Source organism: Camelus bactrianus, chromosome 11, assembly GCF_048773025.1.
Source record: "Camelus bactrianus isolate YW-2024 breed Bactrian camel chromosome 11, ASM4877302v1, whole genome shotgun sequence".
In the NCBI taxonomy this organism is placed as follows: Eukaryota; Metazoa; Chordata; class Mammalia; order Artiodactyla; family Camelidae; genus Camelus; species Camelus bactrianus.
The window spans coordinates 72218582-72237565 of NC_133549.1; the positions used below are offsets into that span (position 1 = coordinate 72218582).

Genomic DNA, 18984 nt, shown 5'->3' on the forward strand with positions numbered 1-18984 from the left:
AGACGGTCAGAGCCGAGCTCAACCATCCAGGGCACAACTCATCCGACAAGTCTTTACTGAGCAGTTCCTATGACCCAGGCAATGCTAAACCATGAAGCGGGGCCCCCTGCCACTAAGGACCTCACAAACACAGTGAGGGACACCAAAAGGCTGGCAAATAGATTGAGTGAAGGAGACGGGATAGCAATGGAACCCGATGAGTGGGACCTCAGGGGAAGAGCCAGCTGGTGATGAAAACTGTGCTGCAGGTAAGTGCAGCCACACTGGGTGAAAGGTCACAAGTAGGACAGCCCTCAAGACGGCCCAGCTCCCAACCTGCAAACTTCTACAAGTGGTCCATTAACGTTGTGCCTGAGAAAGGGCTCCGTCAGGATGCCAGAGTGATGGCCTCACAACCCGGCCAGTGTGGACCTCTCCCCTCCAGCTCCTGCTGAGCCTTCTCCTGCCACACGAATGCTGATCCCTCCTCCCGACTTCTCTCCACCTCCACCCTTTGCACGGCGAGCCTCTGCTCATCCTGAACACTGTGACCAAGCTGTCACCACTCCCTGCCATGCCCCTCATGATTGCTCCACTGGGGCCCCTGAAGCCCCTCCCAGCACTTCAGCTGTACTGCACATGCCTGGACACTGGTCTGCCACCCTCAAACCCTGAGCTCCTTGAGGGCGACACTGCTACTGATGGCCAGAGCCCTGGACCCAGCTAGGTGACGACTGTGGGATTCTGCCTAAAGACAGAATCAGTGAATGAGAAAAGGAAAGGAAGAGAAAAGGTAAAGCTGAGAGTTAGTGAGAAAAAAGAAAGTGTAGGAAGAAGGTAGATAAAAAGGACTGCTGTGCTCCCCACCCCAAGTCTTGACAACCCGGGCAGCACCAGCAGTCAGGGCCCATGCCCCTCACAGAATGAGCTCGGGCCACGACAACGACCTGCCCAGCCCACCCCACTCGGCTGAGGTGCACAGATGGAAGGCTCTCAGTGTGCATTTGCTGACCTGGAACTGGGGGTGCTCAGCTTGGCCGGGGGGGTGCCAGGGCCCTCGTCCTGCTCCATTAGTGGGTCAATGACCGAGGGATGCTCCGGGGTGGTGGCACCGCTGCCCTGGAGAGTGGAGTGGGTCCCAACAGGGTCCAGGTGGGAGCTAGGGACAGAGGACAGGAAGAGTAAGGAGCGGCAGGGAGCCGCCCGGAGTCACCCACTCTCCAGTGGTGACCAGGTCTGGGATGTGAACAAGGACCAGGTCATCCAGCTCTGTGCCCTGAGCCCAGACAAGAATAGGTGCCTTGGATCATCCACCTGCAGGATCTGCCCGACCTCTCCCCATGCCTGTCCTCAACTCAGGGATTCTCTGTAAAGGGGTCAGCCTGGGGACACGTGAATTCACTGTTCTTTTACCTGTTTGTGCATCATGACCCCCTCCCTTCACAGGCACTGCACTGCAAAGGCATGTCTCCCTTTCCTCATCTGCTCTGCAACCCCCAGCATGGAGGCACATACAGGCAGGTGTCCAGTGTCTGCTCGTGGACAGGCGGCCAGACCGCTCTGTGTGAGAATCCCATTGTGGGCCTCAGCTCCTGGCTACCACACACTCATGCACACGGTTGCACAGGGGGACCCAGCTACCTGTTTCCACACCCTATTTCAGGAGGAGAAATCCTCCCTTTATATGTCCTTTCTCCAAAACTCAGGACTGGTCAACTCCTATGGAAGCAGAATCCCCAGAACTTGCAACTGGCACACAGGTCTCCCCACAGCGAGCCACTCACCTGCTGCACCCATCTCTCCACCACTATCCCACAGCCCAGACGCCTACTGGGAGGCTCAGGGTCTCACCTGGACCGGGAGTGGCTGCTGAGCTGGTGCATGTGTGGGTTGTACTGGGCCAGGATGGTGATGGTGTCACACTGCTGCCCAATGATAAGCCGGGCCTGCTGCTCCGTGGCACTCCGCAGGTTTATGCCATTGAACTAGGAAACACCCAAGAGTGGGCTCAGCGATAGGGATGGGGGCAGGGATGGGGGCAGAGCTGGGGGCTGAAGAGAGCAGAAGAGGGAGAGAAGGATGCAGAGCAGAAGGGCAGCTCCCACTTACCTCAAGTAACTGGTCCCCATACTCAAGGCCAGCCTGGTGAGCGATGCTCCCTCCGGTCACCTTGGAGACGTAGACGCCGCCCTTCTCCCCACTCACGATGGAGATGCCCAGGGGCTCCGAGCCCTTTTGCAGCTTCACATGGCGCGGTTCCTCCACGTAGGGCCTTGGAAAAGAGCCAATGGTTTCAGTTTCAGGGACTTGGACCCAAAGAAAAGGTTTGGGGAAGACCTGAAGTTAAGCATGCAACTGCTACGTAGATAGGGCCAGGGAGTGCTGACGCTCCTACAATGACAGCTGAATGGGAACACGATGAAGCTCACCTTTGTACGACAGTGATACACAACCTCATGCAATACAAACTCGACCCCCCAGATGGACACAGAAGCACCCAGTCCCAAAGATACAAAGAGGGGTCTGTGTGAACCATAAACACTGACACACACACAGGGAAAAGGCACACAGATTTCCATAATGGGAGACGAGCGGCCTCACAATATTCAATTTACAAACTCCAATGGGTCTCGATACACCCTTGGAGGAAAAATGGTTTCTGGGATGGCATTCACCCAGGAAGGGACAATATAAAATTACCAGTTTTTATATTTATCAGTACACAGGGTGATGCAAAATGATCATGATATTAAGCTGCTACAAACCAGAAACATTAAAAAGGAAACAAGGAGGCCGGAAGCAAGGTGGCACCATGCACTCGCTGGCCCCGGGGGAGCCGCCCACCACACCGTGGAAACGAGGGGTGGGAGGGGCACGGGTGGGGGTGGGGACCTCCTCTCCGGCCAACCTCAGACTCCTCAGGGAGGAGGACCTGGGCCTGGCAGCCACAGGCAGTCTCAGGAGGGATCTGTGGTGGTGAAGACATCTGGAAGGTGCGAAAGGTTAGAAAGGAGAGGGACGATCGGAGGAGGAAGAAACAACAGACGCCTGGAACGCAAGAGACAGAAAGACAGCCAAGTGACACCCAGCCACCAGGACCACGCTTCACACTGCCCGGAGCTCCTCCTCAGGACAAAACTGCAGCCAAAGGCCAAGGGAGGCACCCACCAGAGCACCACCTCCTCGGGCTCCCCTCCTGCAGAGCACATGGGTGGGTGTGGATTCACACAGTGAACAGTAGGGCAGGCAGAGGGGAGCCCTCCAACCATCCCACCCCTACCACCCAAGGCACAGCTGTCTCAAGCTCAGCGGGTCTCTGGGCCCAATCCTCTGGGGATACTGAGATGAAAGTCCTTCCTGACTTGCCCCTCCCCCCTCCCACCCTACAAAGGGTGCTCCCCTCTCCCCCACAACACCCCCCCAACTCACACACTCTGCAATGCCTCCCTTGACCCTCCAGCTCAGATACATCAGTCCCTGGCCTGTGCCCTCAGTTACTTCTGAGACTCAATGTGAATTAGAGAGCCAGGCTGTTTAAAGTTTTAAGAACTCACAGTGAGCAGTCACCCCAACACTGCCCTTGCAACCCCAGTCTGGGAGGATGGCAAAAGGTGGGGAGGAGCCCCCAGCCAGCTCGCTGGGGTAGGCAGAGCTAGCTTCCAGGCTGGGGCCCCTCATTCCTCACTGAATACCCACCCGCTTCCTCTCTTCTACCTCCAAACAATCCATTTACCTCAACAAAGGAACAGGGAACCAAGTCCTAGTAACAGCCACACAACAGAAGCCATAAATGATATGATATCTTATGAATGATATACATCAGGATTTATTGACATGGAAAGATGCGGTGGACACACTGTGGCATGAGAAGACAGGTCGGCACGATTCCATTTACATAAATTTGTACACGTGTTTATGTGTCTATTCAGGGATAAAGAAGTTTCTACTGGGTGAGGGTATAGCTCAAGTGGTAGAGCGCATGCTTAGCATGTATGAGGTCCTGGGTTCAATCCCCAGTACCTCCTCTAAAAATAAGTAAATAAACCTAACTACCTCCACCAAAAAAAATTTGTAATGAATAAATTTTTTTAAAAAGTTTCTATGGAGGGCCCTATCAAAATGTTCAAAATGGTATCTCTAGGTGATGCGGTTTCAGGTAATCCTTACTTTTTAATCACCTGAATGATTCAAATTTTTATACTACGTACAAGAGTTTTCTAAGAACAATAAGGCTGCTTTATTAAAGAGATTCACAAAGTATGCTTAATATTACAAATAGCTTAAAATATATATTAAGGAAGTATCTATGTATATAAAATGTAAGTAATAAGCATGCATTTAAACTGTGTACACACACACACACACACACACACACACACACACATATATATATCCCAAAAGGTTAAATGACAGCACCTGAACCTCTGGTTGATGAGATTATGTGACTTCCTTTCTACTTTTCTAGTTTTCCCACTTTTCTATAACGACAGTGTACTTTAAACTCAGGAAAGGACGGACTATTTTTATTAAGCAACCTATTCTTCAGGTAGGTCACACAGGTTAAACTTGATGTCTCTAATCAGATCCTAAACACTGTGAAGCCAGGAATCAGTAGTTCCTGGTTCTCTGTGCACCGTGGAGGGAGCTAAGGGGAAGCTTGACCCCGTATGACAAGGCCCTTTCTGCCTCTAAGGAACCTACTTCATTGGGGGGAAGGTCTTGTTCTCTCAAGGACCTGAGCTGGGGTTCAGCAAAACCACGCACCCACCCACAACTCACTGCAGGCTGCTGCTCCTGTCTACACGATGCAGGTGAGGCTGGCATGAACACATCCAGATGAACTGCCCCTGACTCCCCTGGGGGCCCCGGCACCTTGGTGGTTAGGTACACTCTGTCCTCCAGCTGATACCTGCTAGGTTTGTTGTCTTACAAGTTCAGAATGTCAAGTCAAGAGACTTCCTTAATGACAGGGCCTGCCCAGCAGTATCTCTTCCTCAAATTTTTGGATCTGACTGGAGGAGAGCAAATCTATTCCTTCTAAGTAATTAAGTAAAGGTAAGTCTGAGTTTATTCAGATCTCCCACTATGATCTAGACAGACCCTTTTAAATATAAATACAAAGTGCTAAATCCCACTTCGAAGAACAGAGGTGGACGAGGTGTGTGCAGAGCTCGTCCAAGGAGGGACGGCCTGTAGAGAGGGCATGTCTGGACTGACATCAGCCTGAGATCAGCCTAAAATCTCAGCTGAGATTGGCCTGCATTTGAAAATGAACCAATAAATGACTAAGCTGTGCATGTATGTTTTGCATACATTTTTCTGTGTGTATTTCATTTCACAATAAAAAGCCTGGGGGCGGGGGGCGGGCAGGTGATGCAGCTGTGTCCTGGGGCCAAAAAGCAAAGAATAGGAATGAGTTCTGATTCTTACTGGGGTAGGCCAGTCGCTAACCATGCGACCATGGACAGAGCACTCACTCCAACTCTGGCTTTAGTTTCCTGTAAGATGGGGCCAATGACGAAGATGATGATGATGATGGTGGTGGGGTTATGTGAGGATTTCATGACTTACTTTGTGCAAAGTGCGTACAAGGGCCTGGGAAGCAGGAAGCAGTGAAGGGCACCACTCCGTCACGGTCACTGTCAGGTCCTCCCCAGCATCACTTGCCGGAGCCCACCTCCTCCTGTGGGCGCTCAGCGGCAGGAGCTCACCCCGCTCCTCCCCTGGCCATCTGTGTGCTCCCCTCCTCCCACATCACGTGCCCTCAGGACTTCCTCATGATGTGCCGGAGCAAGACACCGGGGAAAGCTAGGCACTCAAACCAGAGCAGCCTCACCGGAGGTCCACTCGGTCGGACTCCCCAACTCCCACCACTTCCCTCGACTCAATGCCCGCCCGCTGCAGGGGCACACATCCTCCGCTGTGCCCACGGCACAGATGGCAGGCCATACTCACCTGTCCTTCCTCCGCTCCCCGAGGGCCGTGGGGTTGACAGCAATTCTGGGCAATGTAGAAGCTGAAGTCTGAGACTGGCCACAAGAGGACAGGCCATCGGCGTTCAGGGGAGACTGCGGAGGAGTGCTGCATTCCGAGTGCGACAGCGAGCCTGCCGAGAGAGGTGGGTGACACAGCCAGTCCTGCACCTCGCTCTCATGCAGCCCAGGCAGAGGAGATGATGCAGCCCAGACGCTTGGCAACCGCCAGGGCACTGAGTGCAGGTGCTGGGCTCCACATGTCTTGAGACCCACTGCGTCTCCAGGCCAGAAGCTGGCACCCTCCAACATTCACTTGTGGCTGAGATGGTGAGGGAGCTGTAAGCTGCACCCAGACATCCCACCTTGAGGACAGAGGGCATCGGCAGGGGGAGGGGAGCTCTGACAAGTTCTCACCTCTGTCAGATCCCACAACAGACCGGGGATATCTTGGCGTTGATGGGATTTTAATGCGTTCTGCCTTGAACTGCAAGTTGCTGGAAGACCCTGTGGTTCCATAAGGAAACAGAACTTTAGGCCTGTGGTCAAGCAGCACCCCTCACTCTCTCACCACCACTCCAGCAGGACAGACACACAATTACGACGGAATGCATAGTGGGCCCTGCCTTTTATCCCTGGGGGGGCCTCAACATGGAATAGTTAGGAAAAATACATGATTAACCCCTAGGATTTGAATAAACTGTGCAGAGCTAGGCTTCTCCACAACAGGCTCACAGTGTCTCACTTTTAGCCCCAAACAGAGACACAGAGGAAGGCCACAGGATAGGACTCTGAGTGCAGCGTGGGAGGGGAAAGGGGTGTGTGGCAGGCCACCAGAGGGTCTGGGCACAAGGCTGCAGGTAAAGATGAAGAACGGCAGGTGCCCCATAACAGCACAGTTACCAAGGCGGGCGCTGGAGGGCAGTGAGTTGGATCCGTGGGAGGCTCTCATCTCAGAGTAGTCGCTGCAGGCCCTGTGGCTCAGGTCCAGGCTCAGGCGTCCCTGGTGCTGGACACTTAGAGAGAAGCAGACAGGTGAGGGGCTCAGGAGGAAGACCAGGATGGGACATGAGGGACAGACCTCCCTGAGGACTTCTGCCAGCTCAGGGAGGCCCAGAAGCCAAGGACACTGACTGCCCACAGCCACACTCAAAGGGCCCTGCGAGCAGTAGGAGTGGCACATCCACTTCATTCCTGGGCCAGGAGCAGGCTCACTGGGACAAAGGGCTTTCTACAGGGGAGAAGGGAGGCTCTGAATCCTGGGTGGGCAGGGAGGGGCTGGACAGCACTGAGGACCTTAGAGAGGGTCCTGCACCTCCCCCGAGAAACTGAGCCTAGGAAACCGGAGAGCTGGAGGGCAGAGTCCAAGCAGCACCCCTGTCAGGCTGGCCTGCAGTCAGGCCCAACGATGACTTCTAGCCGTGTCGTGGGACTATGTCTTTTCCCTGCTTGGAACCTTCCAGTGGTCTTCACTACACTCAGAATAAAATTCAAACTCTGCATCATGGCCACAGATCCTACTGGATTTGTGCCCTATGACTTGGGCCTTCCTCCTGACTCACCATCTCTTTGCTGAGCTCCCCTCCTCTGTCCCTCAAGCCCACCACACCATTCTCAAGAAGCCTGGGCTACAGCTCTTACAGCCCTCCCTCCCTGGAGGCTTCACTCCAAACCTTGTACAGCTGGCCTCCTCTCGGTCTTCTGCTCATGGCAGAATCCCCTGCATGGGGCCCTCCTATTGCCTAATCTAACTTGCCACCCTCTTCCAGGTCACAGCCTAGCCTGTCGACATTTTAGGGTCTTCAGGGCCACTGAGCACCATCTGATACCATTCTTCTTCTTCTTCTTTTTTTTTTTTTTCTTTGCCCTCACACTTGAATACAAATGTCACATGAGAGAAAGTTTGTCTATTTAGTTGACTGTATCCCCTTAGAACTAAAACAGTCCAGGGCATGTAGTAGGTGCTCAACTAAATTTGTCAGAGAATTGAATGAAAGACTTTGAGCCAATCCATACATTTTTTTAAGGCTCATTTCCTCATCTATAGACTAGAGACAGTAACAGTGAGGTTGCTCCAGCAATGGAGTGAGATGATGCTGATAAAGGTCTGAGCACAGCGCCTGGCATGTGAGCTCTCAGGTATCAGCTGCCATCACTACCACCTTCCTATAAATACCTTTTCAAGCACCACACTGGTGAACAAAGAGAGCATCCTTAAAGTTCACTTTCCCTGGGGTCCCAGTGCTGCCCTCCCCAGCCCCTTCCCAGCTAGGCAAGGGAGCACCTCTATGCACAGTGGCTTTATGTGGTGGGCTTGGATGGCTGAGGCACAGGGACATGGGCATGGCTTCACATACCTGGGATGCAAACCCTGGGGGGCAACTTCTCTGGGGACGGGCGGAGAGCTGCAGGGGCCGACCCTGTGGCTGCGCACAGTGTAGATGGGGTTCCTCAGGATGGAACTCACAGTGGTACTCGGCGTCATACTCCGGGGAACAGTGCCTAAAAATGGACCAGGTGAGACAACTGTCCCAAAGCACCCAGCCAGCCCCAGATCTATGCAAGCTTCTGGACTTTCTCCATCTGTAAAGCAGGAGAACCCTCTTCAGTGCTTCCTATTTCCTGGGCTGCTATGGGGAGAAAGTATTCTGAAAAGCTAAAAAATGTATTGATACAAGACTAAACACCCCAAATAGGCCAGCAATTGCTAGATATCTGGACCTCTGGGTTGGGGACCTACAGTAGCTCCCTGCAGTGACTGCCTCTTCTCTCCCTTGGACTGGGTGGCCCTGTGAGCCATGTCGACCCTCCTCCCCAGCCCAGCCCCACCCCACCAACTCACCTACAGATGCCCTGCTCGGGTAGAAGGGGGTGTTGCTGTGCCGGCTAGAATGCCCTGGCGAGTAAGGGGACCACTCCTGGAGATCTGGAGAGAGTTCTCCACTGGCTGGGACACACTTCTGCTCCTGCAGGGCCAAAGGCAAGAGGCAGGGGCTGGAAACACGCGGGTATTTACAGGCAATACCTGTCCCCTACGACCCAGCTCCTCCCACTCGGACAGAAGAAGTGAAGGCCAGGAGAGATCACAGGTCATTCATTCATTCATGTTGCCCTACAAATCTGCGAGGAAAGAACTTCCTTGAAAAATACTTTGGAAGAAAACTGCAGAGAAAAACCCTGCTTTTTCAAATACACAGATTTTGTGTGTAAAAGGGGGGGCACGTGTACATCAGGCACATGTTCATAAGAACTCCACACACCCTGCCCAGCTGTGTGAAGCTCTGTGTCTGCCGAGAGCAGCACGGATTTGTTCCCCTGCTCACACCAATCTCTCCCTTCCAGAAACAGCCACAAAAACAAGCTGGCTAACAGAATCACATGTCCCTAAACCCTTCAAGGTGGGACCCTGTCATTTGGTTTTATCACACAAGTTCAAAAGCTTCTTGCTGAATAAACAAATCAAACCCCACACCTAAGAAGGCGTTCCTCCTCTGGTGTGATATTCCCGCCACCATGCACCCCATACCACTTTCCCATCTCCGAAGGGCGGCTGCTTCCCGCTGTATCCACCTCCCACCCCTCCCCTTCCCTCCCGGGCAGGGGCAGAGAGCAAAGGCAAAGGAGACAGGGCTCAGCCCAAGATCAGAGATGCCAGCACATGCAGGAGGTCTCACTGCCAACCACCCTGCCAGGCCTCCACCCAGTCCTACCCGACCCAGGACTGAGCTCTACCTCCAGGAACTGAGCAGAAATCACTACTGGAGTGAGCTGGGGCCGAGAACTGGGAGCAGATTTTGGCCGGCGGCGCTTCTGCCCCAGCTCGTCCACCTTCTGGGAGGTGAGGTCCTCGTCACAGGACTTTTTGGCCGGCAGGTAGGAGGAGTCCCCGTCCCCTTCAGGGTAGTAGCTGGAAGCAATGCGGACCCTGGCCTTGCGCGGGGGCGAGGCGTGCATGGGTTCCCCAGGGTCCATGTCAGGGGGCAGGTTGCTCGGGGGGCTGGTGGATGGGGAGCTGCCCACCAGCGTGGCCTCTGACTCAGAACTGGTTTCCAGTCTGTGCTGGAACTTAATGGAGTCACCCCTCCTGGGAGGTTTTGGGGGTGTCAGAGGTCCCACCCTCTTAGAGGGCTGTGGGGAGTGGGCAGGCCCAGGGCCTGGGAGCAGGTAGTCTATTTTGGGGGGCGTCTGGGGGCGTTTGAAAGTGTTAGGGTCAAAGATAGACTTTCTCTGCTTTGGCTTCTTGTAAACGGAGAGCTTCTCGGGCCCTGCCGTGGAGCTGAGCACGGCCTTAGGCCAGGTCCCGCCGCTGTTGGCATTCTCAGGGTCTGCCTTGTCCACGGGGGCCTCTGCTGCCCCACAGGGGCCCACCTCGGTCTCAAAGGGCAGCAGCGGCCGCCGGCCACGCATGTCCACTGGCCCATAGCCACGCTCCCCTGAAGCGTCCGAGCGGAAGGAGCTCAGGCTGCGCTCAGAGGCACTGGGACAGGCCTGGGGGGAGACGGGGAAGGGCCCCCCGGGGAACGGCTTGTGCAGGAAGGAGCTGCTGCCTCCTGTGGGGCCCGACTCCTTCCTGTCCTCCAGCCTGTCCGAGTAGAAGATGTCCGTCTGCGTGGAGTTGTTGTGCTGCATCAAGTTCCGTTTATTCTGAGCCTGGACCTCTGGGCCATGGGCTCGGAAACTCAACATCTTATCAGAGTCCTTGATGTTTTCAAAAATGTTCTGGCCGCTCCACGAGGCGCTCTGAGGGAACACCTAAGTAGGGATTGGAGAGGAGCAAGGAAGAGAGCAGGTGAGACCGCAAGACTTGGAGGTGCCAGCAAAAAACATCCCTGGAGATAGAGTGATGGTTAGGAATGGGCCACACACCTCCCAAAGTCGGACAGATGGACTAACATACAGGCACACACACATCTCCCACAGATGAGGCTTGTTCAAGGCCTGGCCACTGCGATCCCACAGGAGAGCCACAAAATTCCCTTGACTTTGAGAACTTTCTGAAATCATCTGCAATGTGTCCTGCCTATTTTTTTTAAACTATTAAACGTAAATGTAAAAATTTCATTATTAAAGACAGATATACAGTACATCCACACAATGAAGTATTATTCGGCGATAAAAAGAAACAACCTATAAGCCATGAACAGACATGCAGGAACCTTAAATGCATGTGAATAAGTTAAAGAAGCCAATCTAAAAAGGCTACATACTTTACGAGTCCAGCTATACAACATCCTGGAAAAGGCTAACTACGAGACAGTAAAAAAAAGATCAGTGGTTGCCAGGGGTTAGGGAGAAGAAGGGATGAACACCTAAAGCCCAGAGGATTTTTAGGGCAGTGAAATTATTCTTTATTGATACTGTAATGGTGGATACATGTCATTATATATTTGCCTACATCTGCAGAATGCACAACCCCAAGAGTGAATCCTCATGTCAACTACAGACTTTAGTTAACACCAATGCATTAATACTGGCTCATCAATAGCAACAAATGTACCCAACTCATGCAAGATGCTAGTAACAGGGAAAGCAGCACTTCACATGAGAACTCTCTGTACTAACTCAACTTCTCTGTAAACCTAAAACTGCTCCCCAAAAAGCCTATTAATTTTAAAGTAATTTTTTTCCCCTTAATAGAGGCACTGGGGATTAAACCCAGGACCTCATGCATGCCAGGCATGTGCTCCACCACTGAACTATACCCCCCACCCACTAAAGTAATTTTTAAAAATAATCTCTTAATGAAGTGGATAAGCCTGTTTTTTTTCCAACCCTTATAGAAAAGTTGATAGAAAAGTACAATGAACACCCTTAAACTCATTTAGATTCAACAATATTTTGCCAAAGTGTCTAAATCTGTATCACAGAACATTTGAAAATAAGCTACAAATACAACATTTCACCCCTAACAGCTTTAGCATGTATTTCTCCCAAGTGAGGCCATTCTCCTATATAACCCCAATAACATCAATATACCTAGGAAAAGTAACAATCCCCTAACAGCATCTAATTATCCAGTCCAGATCCAAACGTACCCTGCTGTCCCCAAAATGTCCTTCATAGCTGTTTCTTGTTTTTGTTTTTAAATCAGGATCCAGTCAGGGTTCATGCATACCCTAAATCTGTAAATCAAGACCTTTTTTCCAAGGATCCCAGTGATGTGGAGAAGCAGCTCAGGTACATGAAGCTGGGGCTCTGCCTGCCCTGCAGAGGGTGAGAGCAGAGCCGGGGCCCTTACCTTCAGAAGGGAGAGGGTCAGGGAGTCCTGGCAGCTCCGCAGCAGAGATTCACACTCGTTCAGAGATTTGTTGTCCAGTGCAATGCCATTGATCTAGGGCCAACAGAGAGCCCGTCAGGCCTGCCGCCAGGACAGGGGTTCCTGCCCAGCTGCTGACCCGTGTTGGACAGTGGGCCTGGTTCTGTATGGAGTTGGCAAAGGAGAGAAAGCCCCTCCCCAATGAAGCCCTCAGGGTCCAGTTAAGGGGCTTCTGAGGCAAGTGAAACACACAGCCTTAAAATCACTCCAAGGAAAGGGCTTGTCTGTCTGGGACCAGAACACCATGGGTCCCGGTGGGGGGACACCCCAGCCCTGCCACTTCCTGCTGCATTAGGCCTGACTGTAACACAGAACTCCTTCACCCACAAAATGGATGACAAACAGCCTTGCACCCCTGCCAGGGGCAGGAGGAGACTGAACACAAGATCATGCTGTGGGAGGCCAAGCTCAAACCGCCCAACATGAAGTATCATTATTGCCCACAAAGACTCCCAAAGTCCCTCATGCCCGAGTCTCTGTCCACATCTCTGAGACATCTTCCAACCTTTTTAAAATGTGTACAAGCAACAGGTGAATGGTAAGACTGGGCCATACCATGGAGTACCACCCAGCATCGAGAAGGACCGCATCATCGGTACGCCCAACTACACGATGGAGCTCACAGCACGATGCCAAGGGAAAAAGGCTATCTCAAATGGGCACATACCATAGGTTCTCCTTACACAATATGCTCCAAATAACGGAATTATAGAGCTGGAGAACCCATGAGTCACCAGGGGTAATGATGCGGGTGGTGGGCTGTGCAGAGCAGCTGTGGGTGTTAATGTAACAGGGTAACAAAAGGGAATCTCTGTAGTGGTGGACAGCTCTGTGTCTTAATTTTTTTAACCTAAAATATGATAAAATGACAGAGAACTATACACACACACACTATACCAATGTCTACTGCCTAGTTTTGATATAATAGTTACGGTAAGAGTATGACCCAGGAATCCCACTCCTGGGCTTGTATCCAGAAGGAACCCTACTTCAGGATGACACCTGCACCCCAATGTTCATAGCAGCACTATTTACAATAGCCAAAACATGGAAACAGCCTAAATGTCCATCAACAGGTGACTGGATAAAGAAGATGTGGTATATTTATACAATGAAACACTACTCAGCCATAAAAAGACAACATAATGTCATTTGCAGCAACATGGATGCTCCTGGAGAATGTCATTCTAAGTGAAGTAAGCCAGAAAGAGAAAGAAAAATACCATATGAGATCGCTCATATGTGGAATCTAAACAAACAAAAACAAACAAAAACAAAGTGTAAATACAGGACAGAAAAAGACTCATAGACAGAGAATACAGACTTGTGGTTGCCAGGAGGGCAGAGGGTGGGAAGGGATAGACTGGGATTTCAAAATTGTAGAATAGATAAACAAGATTATACTGTATAGCACAGGGAAATATACACAAAATGTTATGGTAGCTCACAGAGAAAAAAAAGTGACAATGAGTGTGTATATGTCCATGTATGACTGAAAAATTGTGCTGAACACTGGAATTTGACACAACATTGTAAAATGATTATAAATCAATAAAAAAATGTTAAAAAAAAATAGTTACGGTAAGATGTAACCATTAGGGGAAACTGGGTGACGGGTACACAGGGGCTCCCTGTACTATCTCTGCCACTTTATTTTTTTAATATTATTTACTTAATATTATAACTGAATTATAATGGTATCTGTAATTATTTCCAAATCAAAAGTTAAAAATATATATGCAGCGTGATCATCTTGGAGGGGTAGAAGAATTTGGTTGGTTTTGCTTTTCTTTATATACTTTCTCACATCTTTTTCATAATGGCCATATTGTTTTTAAACTGTAACTCCCCTCAAAATCTGAAAAACACTGGCAAAGATGTGAAGTAATGAGCTCCTCCAAACACTGCAGGTCGGATTGAAAAGGTCATGACTTCCTTGGGGTACAGGCGGGGAGGCCACATCACGCATTAAATGCTTGTGCCCTCTGACCCAGCAATTCCCCCAGCCAGGACTCTATCCCGGAATACACTCCTGGGGGTCCCCATGGAGGGATGTAGCAGAGGCCACGCAGCTCTTTTTAAAAAGCAAAAATGCCTGCACTGCCCACCAGAGGGCTGGCGCAGCAGCCATTAAAGAACACGCAGTTACTGAAACGACTCGGGCAAATCTAAAGATGTGAGTCTGGAAGAACCTCAGAGCCCGAAGTGAAAAACTGAAAAGAGGACAGAGCAGCAGAGCATATTACGGTCCCACCAAAGTTTAAAAAAAAAAAAAAAAAAAAGTCGGGAGATAATACATTTTGAGCGTTTTAGGGAAAAAACCACAATCAATTGTTAAGTTGCCGCTGGGGTGAAACCTGGGAGACAGGGAGTCTAGAAGTGGAGGGAGAGTTCCAGAGACTTACGGCCACAATCCTGTCTCCCACGGCGAGGGAGCCCTCTTTGGCAGCCGGGCTTCCAGGCACCACAGCGGCAGCATACACTCCATTCTCCAGGCTGATGCCACTGTCTGCAAACCAGAGAGTCCTCGGTTAGCCCCCGCGCAGGTCACACGGCCCTCTGGTTGTCTCACCTCATCTTTGTGATATAAACTTTTAAAAAGGATGCTGGCAGACTGCCACCTGTCCATCCCAGCATCCCGCCCAGGCCAGACCACCCAGGGGCTCAGTCATGTCTGGTCTGGTCAATCAGACAGAGACCAGCAAGGGCCAGGACCCAGATGGCCCCTGCCGGGAAGCTCACGGGCTACACTGAAACCGCATCAGCGCCTCACTCTGGGAACAGGGTGCACCTGAAAACACACGCATGCTCTCTGCACAAAAAAGTGGTGCTCTGCCCACCTGCAGGGGCCCTTACCTTTCTGCCCACTCAGGTTGATGTGCAGCGGAGTGACCACCTTCCCACCCAGGGACTTCCTCCGACGCACGACCATGTTGATGGCCCCCTCCCCGTTGAGGAGCGCCTTGAGGGCCTGCTTCTTGTCCTTGTTGATGAGGTCCACGTCGTTGATTCTCAGCAGCCAGTCATTGACCCTGAGGAGGCGCACGGCCAGGTCACTGCCTGCGAGGCCTGGGGACCAGGGGGCAGGCCCCCGCTGCTCCCATTCAGGAAGCCGAGCACCAGAAAGCAGGTGTCTCACAAACACATTCAGGAAGACTTCCTCTTCCAGGAGAGTGAGCTCAAATCCTAGCTCTACCACTTACTAGCAGTGTGACCTAGCCCCTCTGAGCCTCAAGGTCCTCACCTGTGAAATGGGGGCAAAAGCAGCACCTACCTCACTGGATTGTAAAGCTTAAAGAATGAATTACATGAAGTACTTAAACTTAGCTAATAACAAGTGCTATGTAGGTGCTAATTATTATCACTACTATTTCATGGAATGAGCAGGCAATGCACATTCTGGGCTCTTACACATACTGCCTGAGCCTCTCCCTACACAGAGGAGCAAAGGGTGGCACCCAGTGAAGAGAGAAAGATCAGATTCAGAAGCGATTTTGAGTCAGAGTGTCCTTTAAGAATAATTTTAGCAGTGGAGTCTACAGGCCCCAGACAGCATCTGTGAGCCCCTAACACTCCAGGATGCATTCATTTCACTGCCACCTGGCTCTCCAGGTCCCCTGAATTACGTCAGAGGGAAACTGCCACCTTCCCTCCAGAGCCCGGGCCTCCTCTATGCTTACCGTAAACGGCCGTCAGCAATGCTTCCTTTGTCCACTTTAGTGACAAATATGCCACAGTCCCCTGGCAAACAAGGCTCATTCACACCTTCTGCCATATCGAACCCAAGTGCCTTCAAGTCAATATCCTCCTGTTAAAACAGCAGGAACAGTAGCTCACTTTACAACAGTGATGAGAAACATTTGGCTCTTGTATCCCCAAGCCACTCACTCTGACTCAGGGACTGTCCCTTCACCCTGACAGGGCCCTCGGTCCCCAGGATGAAACCTCTCAGCCGCTGCAGTCTGCTTCTTTCCACCACTGCAGACACACAGCCCTGCCAGCGCTGCCCCCAACCCTCTGCTCTCCCTCTGCTTTCCACGCACCACCAGCATTCCTGCGTGACACAGGAGACCAAGCTGCTACCACCCAGCTTGGATAAGGGCAGGGAAAACATGCATCCACACCCTGGGAGGAAGAGCTGACCCCCAAACTAGCAGCCATGAAACTGGGGGGCACTGTAAGAGGTCCACCCTCTCACTCTCCCATTCAAAGTCCTCATGTTGAGGAGAGCTGGGGAGAAAAGACATGAAGGCAGTTTACCGTCTCCCTTTCAAACTCTACAACTTCCGTTTCCCACTCCATGGAGTCTGTGTCAATGGCCGAGTCATGGGAGCTGTGGGCCATCAGCTGCCGGAACCGGGCCTCCTTTTCCAGCTGGGATTCCATCTGCTCCCTGCAAACAGAGAGAACCATGGCGACAGCCCTCTGGGAGGCTAAGCATCTCACTCAGGTCATACTCAGAAACGAGTGGACCACCCCCCTCCCCCTCGTACTTCATACCAACTTCCTAATAAATCTGAGGGTTACGTCAAGGCTTCTTGGATATCACTGGATTTTCATAGTTTTTTTTTTTTTTTATTAAAGTATAATCAGTTACAACTGTCATAGTTTTTTTCTGTTTTTTTTTTTAAAGACTCAAATTTACCCCAAGTTTATCTAAGAGTTTAATGCAATCCCTATAGAAATGCCAGAAAGACTCTCTGTAGATGGAGATAAAACTATTCTAAAATCATGGAAAGGCAACGGAATTAGAATGGCTAAATCCATTTTGAAAATGAAGAATAAAGTGGGAGAATCACTCTGCTTGATTTCCAGACTTATTATATAGGTACAGTAGTCAAGACTTGTGTGGAATTGCCAGGAAGGCAGACTCATGAATCAGTGGATCAGAACAGAGGACCTAGAAACAGCTCCACAAAGCACAAAAGGTGCAGAAGTCATTTAATAGAGGAAAGGCAGTTTGCAACCGTCTTCAAATAATAATGCGGGAGGAAGTGGACATCGTGGCAACAACTCTCAACCCAAACCCCATACCTAACACAAAAATTAACTCAAGATCTATCACAGGCGTAAATGTGAAACAAAACTGTAAAGCTTCTTGAAGGAAAGTATACAAGAAAATCGTTTAAGACCTAGGACTGGGTTAAAGGTTCTTAGACACAGCACAGTTCATTAAAAGTAAAAAAAAAATTTTTTTAAGTCAGTAAATTGGATCTGCTCAAAATAAAAAACTTTAGCTCTCAGAAAGACCAAGTGAAGAGAATGAATGAAGACTCAGAAACCTTGTAATATCACCCATTAACATCCTTATTCCTAAAACCTGGGCCCAGATGACCTTTCCAATTCATCAGAACAGCCCGGTGGATTCCTGGCACACTCATGACCACTCTTGTTTCCCGCTCACATGGACGTGCTCCCAGGTCCACACCTCTGCCTGGGCCGTGCGCTCACTCAGCCTGCGGGAAGCCTTCTCCAAAGCCTTCCTCCCCAGCAGAGGAGCAGCTCTGCATTTCATGCTCCCTGCACGTGCCTCACCTCTCACCTCTCATGTCTGCTCCTTCTGCAGACCGAGGCTTCCTGGGCAGTGGCAAGCACTCCCTCGCCTGCGTCCCATTGGTTAGTGAATTTAGCACAGAGGAGATGCAAATACAAATGTGCTGAGCCAACAAACAAATGGAACTTGATGTTTCTTAGGAGTTCCAGACAACTCCAGCTCAAAGAGCAAAACTTCTTCCCACACTCAAGCCCCCAAAGCTCTTTACCTTAATTTGATTCTATCACTTGCTAGACTCAAGGTGAGTCCCTGGAGAGAGTCTGTCCCTTTGCCTCTTAACCCCTGGGATTTTCTTTAGAGCGCTCAGGCCCCAGGGCTTCTGGGGTTTTATGTAGTAAATGAAGCTGCCTATCTCATGCCAGGAGGTGCCATTCAATGGGAGAAAGGGAAGTCATCACCCACTTCTGAAAGGTGTCACTCGAGTGTGCAAGGCTTGCACGCTCATAAGCTTCTCACCATCCTATCAGTTCAAGAAGTTTCACAAACAAAGAGCCACTGCTTTTCAACCAGAGTCTGGTTCTGGACTGCAGTGACAGCTGCTGGGATCTGCCAATCTCTCTTTTTAAGCTTTGATCTCTGTACTTTCAATATCCTACTAAGGGCCACCAAGTCTTAAGTGACATCCCTGGGAACAGTGCCGTAACTGAGGGGAGGCTGTCTGACACACCAAACAGTACAGGCAGGATGGATTGCTGAGTGGTAGACACAACCGCCTTTAAAAACGCTGCAGCACAGTCTGCCATCATTTGGTTCGTTCACGTGCTTGTCTCTCTAATGGCTCTGCCTTTGGTCTGTCCGCGTGCTGTCAGCCCCACAGGCCAAGGTACTGGTTGGCCTTGCCTCTCACAGAGCCTGACCCATATAGAGCACGTACTGAGCAAATCTTAAGTTGGCGAGTGAATGAATGAGGGAGGGAGGGAGGGAATGAAAGGACAACACATGCTTGCCTGTCCCCCAGTGGACTGCCTGGGGCAGGGACCTTCTTCCTACGTGCCTTTGTACATGGTGCCCCCCACCCTCACACACTCACCAAAGGGTCACTGCCAACTGCTGTGCTGGTCTAAGGATTTCTAATGACTCTCAGCACGGAGGCAGCACTTGGACCCATTCTACAGACTGACAGAGTAAGACAGAGACAGACGGCCAGGCCAGCACACGGGGCT

General features: G+C 51.1%; 1 protein-coding gene across 3 annotated transcripts in view; it reads right to left on the bottom strand.

Annotated features, from left to right (window-relative positions):
• DLG5 (discs large MAGUK scaffold protein 5) overlaps positions 1-18984 on the bottom strand; it is a 108059-nt gene that overhangs the window by 13357 nt on the left and 75718 nt on the right. For 2 of the 3 annotated variants that reach the window (XM_010963127.2, XM_010963126.3), the window contains exons 10-23: positions 16528-16660; positions 15948-16075; positions 15124-15299; positions 14673-14776; positions 12190-12282; positions 9684-10703; positions 8794-8917; positions 8309-8453; positions 6855-6967; positions 6369-6458; positions 5935-6085; positions 2089-2251; positions 1831-1964; positions 992-1138 (exon numbers count right to left, since the gene is read on the bottom strand). In XM_010963127.2, coding sequence (XP_010961429.2) covers positions 992-1138; positions 1831-1964; positions 2089-2251; positions 5935-6085; positions 6369-6458; positions 6855-6967; positions 8309-8453; positions 8794-8917; positions 9684-10703; positions 12190-12282; positions 14673-14776; positions 15124-15299; positions 15948-16075; positions 16528-16660 — 2721 coding nt within the window. The remainder of the gene's footprint in view (positions 1-991; positions 1139-1830; positions 1965-2088; positions 2252-5934; positions 6086-6368; positions 6459-6854; positions 6968-8308; positions 8454-8793; positions 8918-9683; positions 10704-12189; positions 12283-14672; positions 14777-15123; positions 15300-15947; positions 16076-16527; positions 16661-18984) is intronic. The other variant, XM_045522798.2, reaches the window with a different exon arrangement.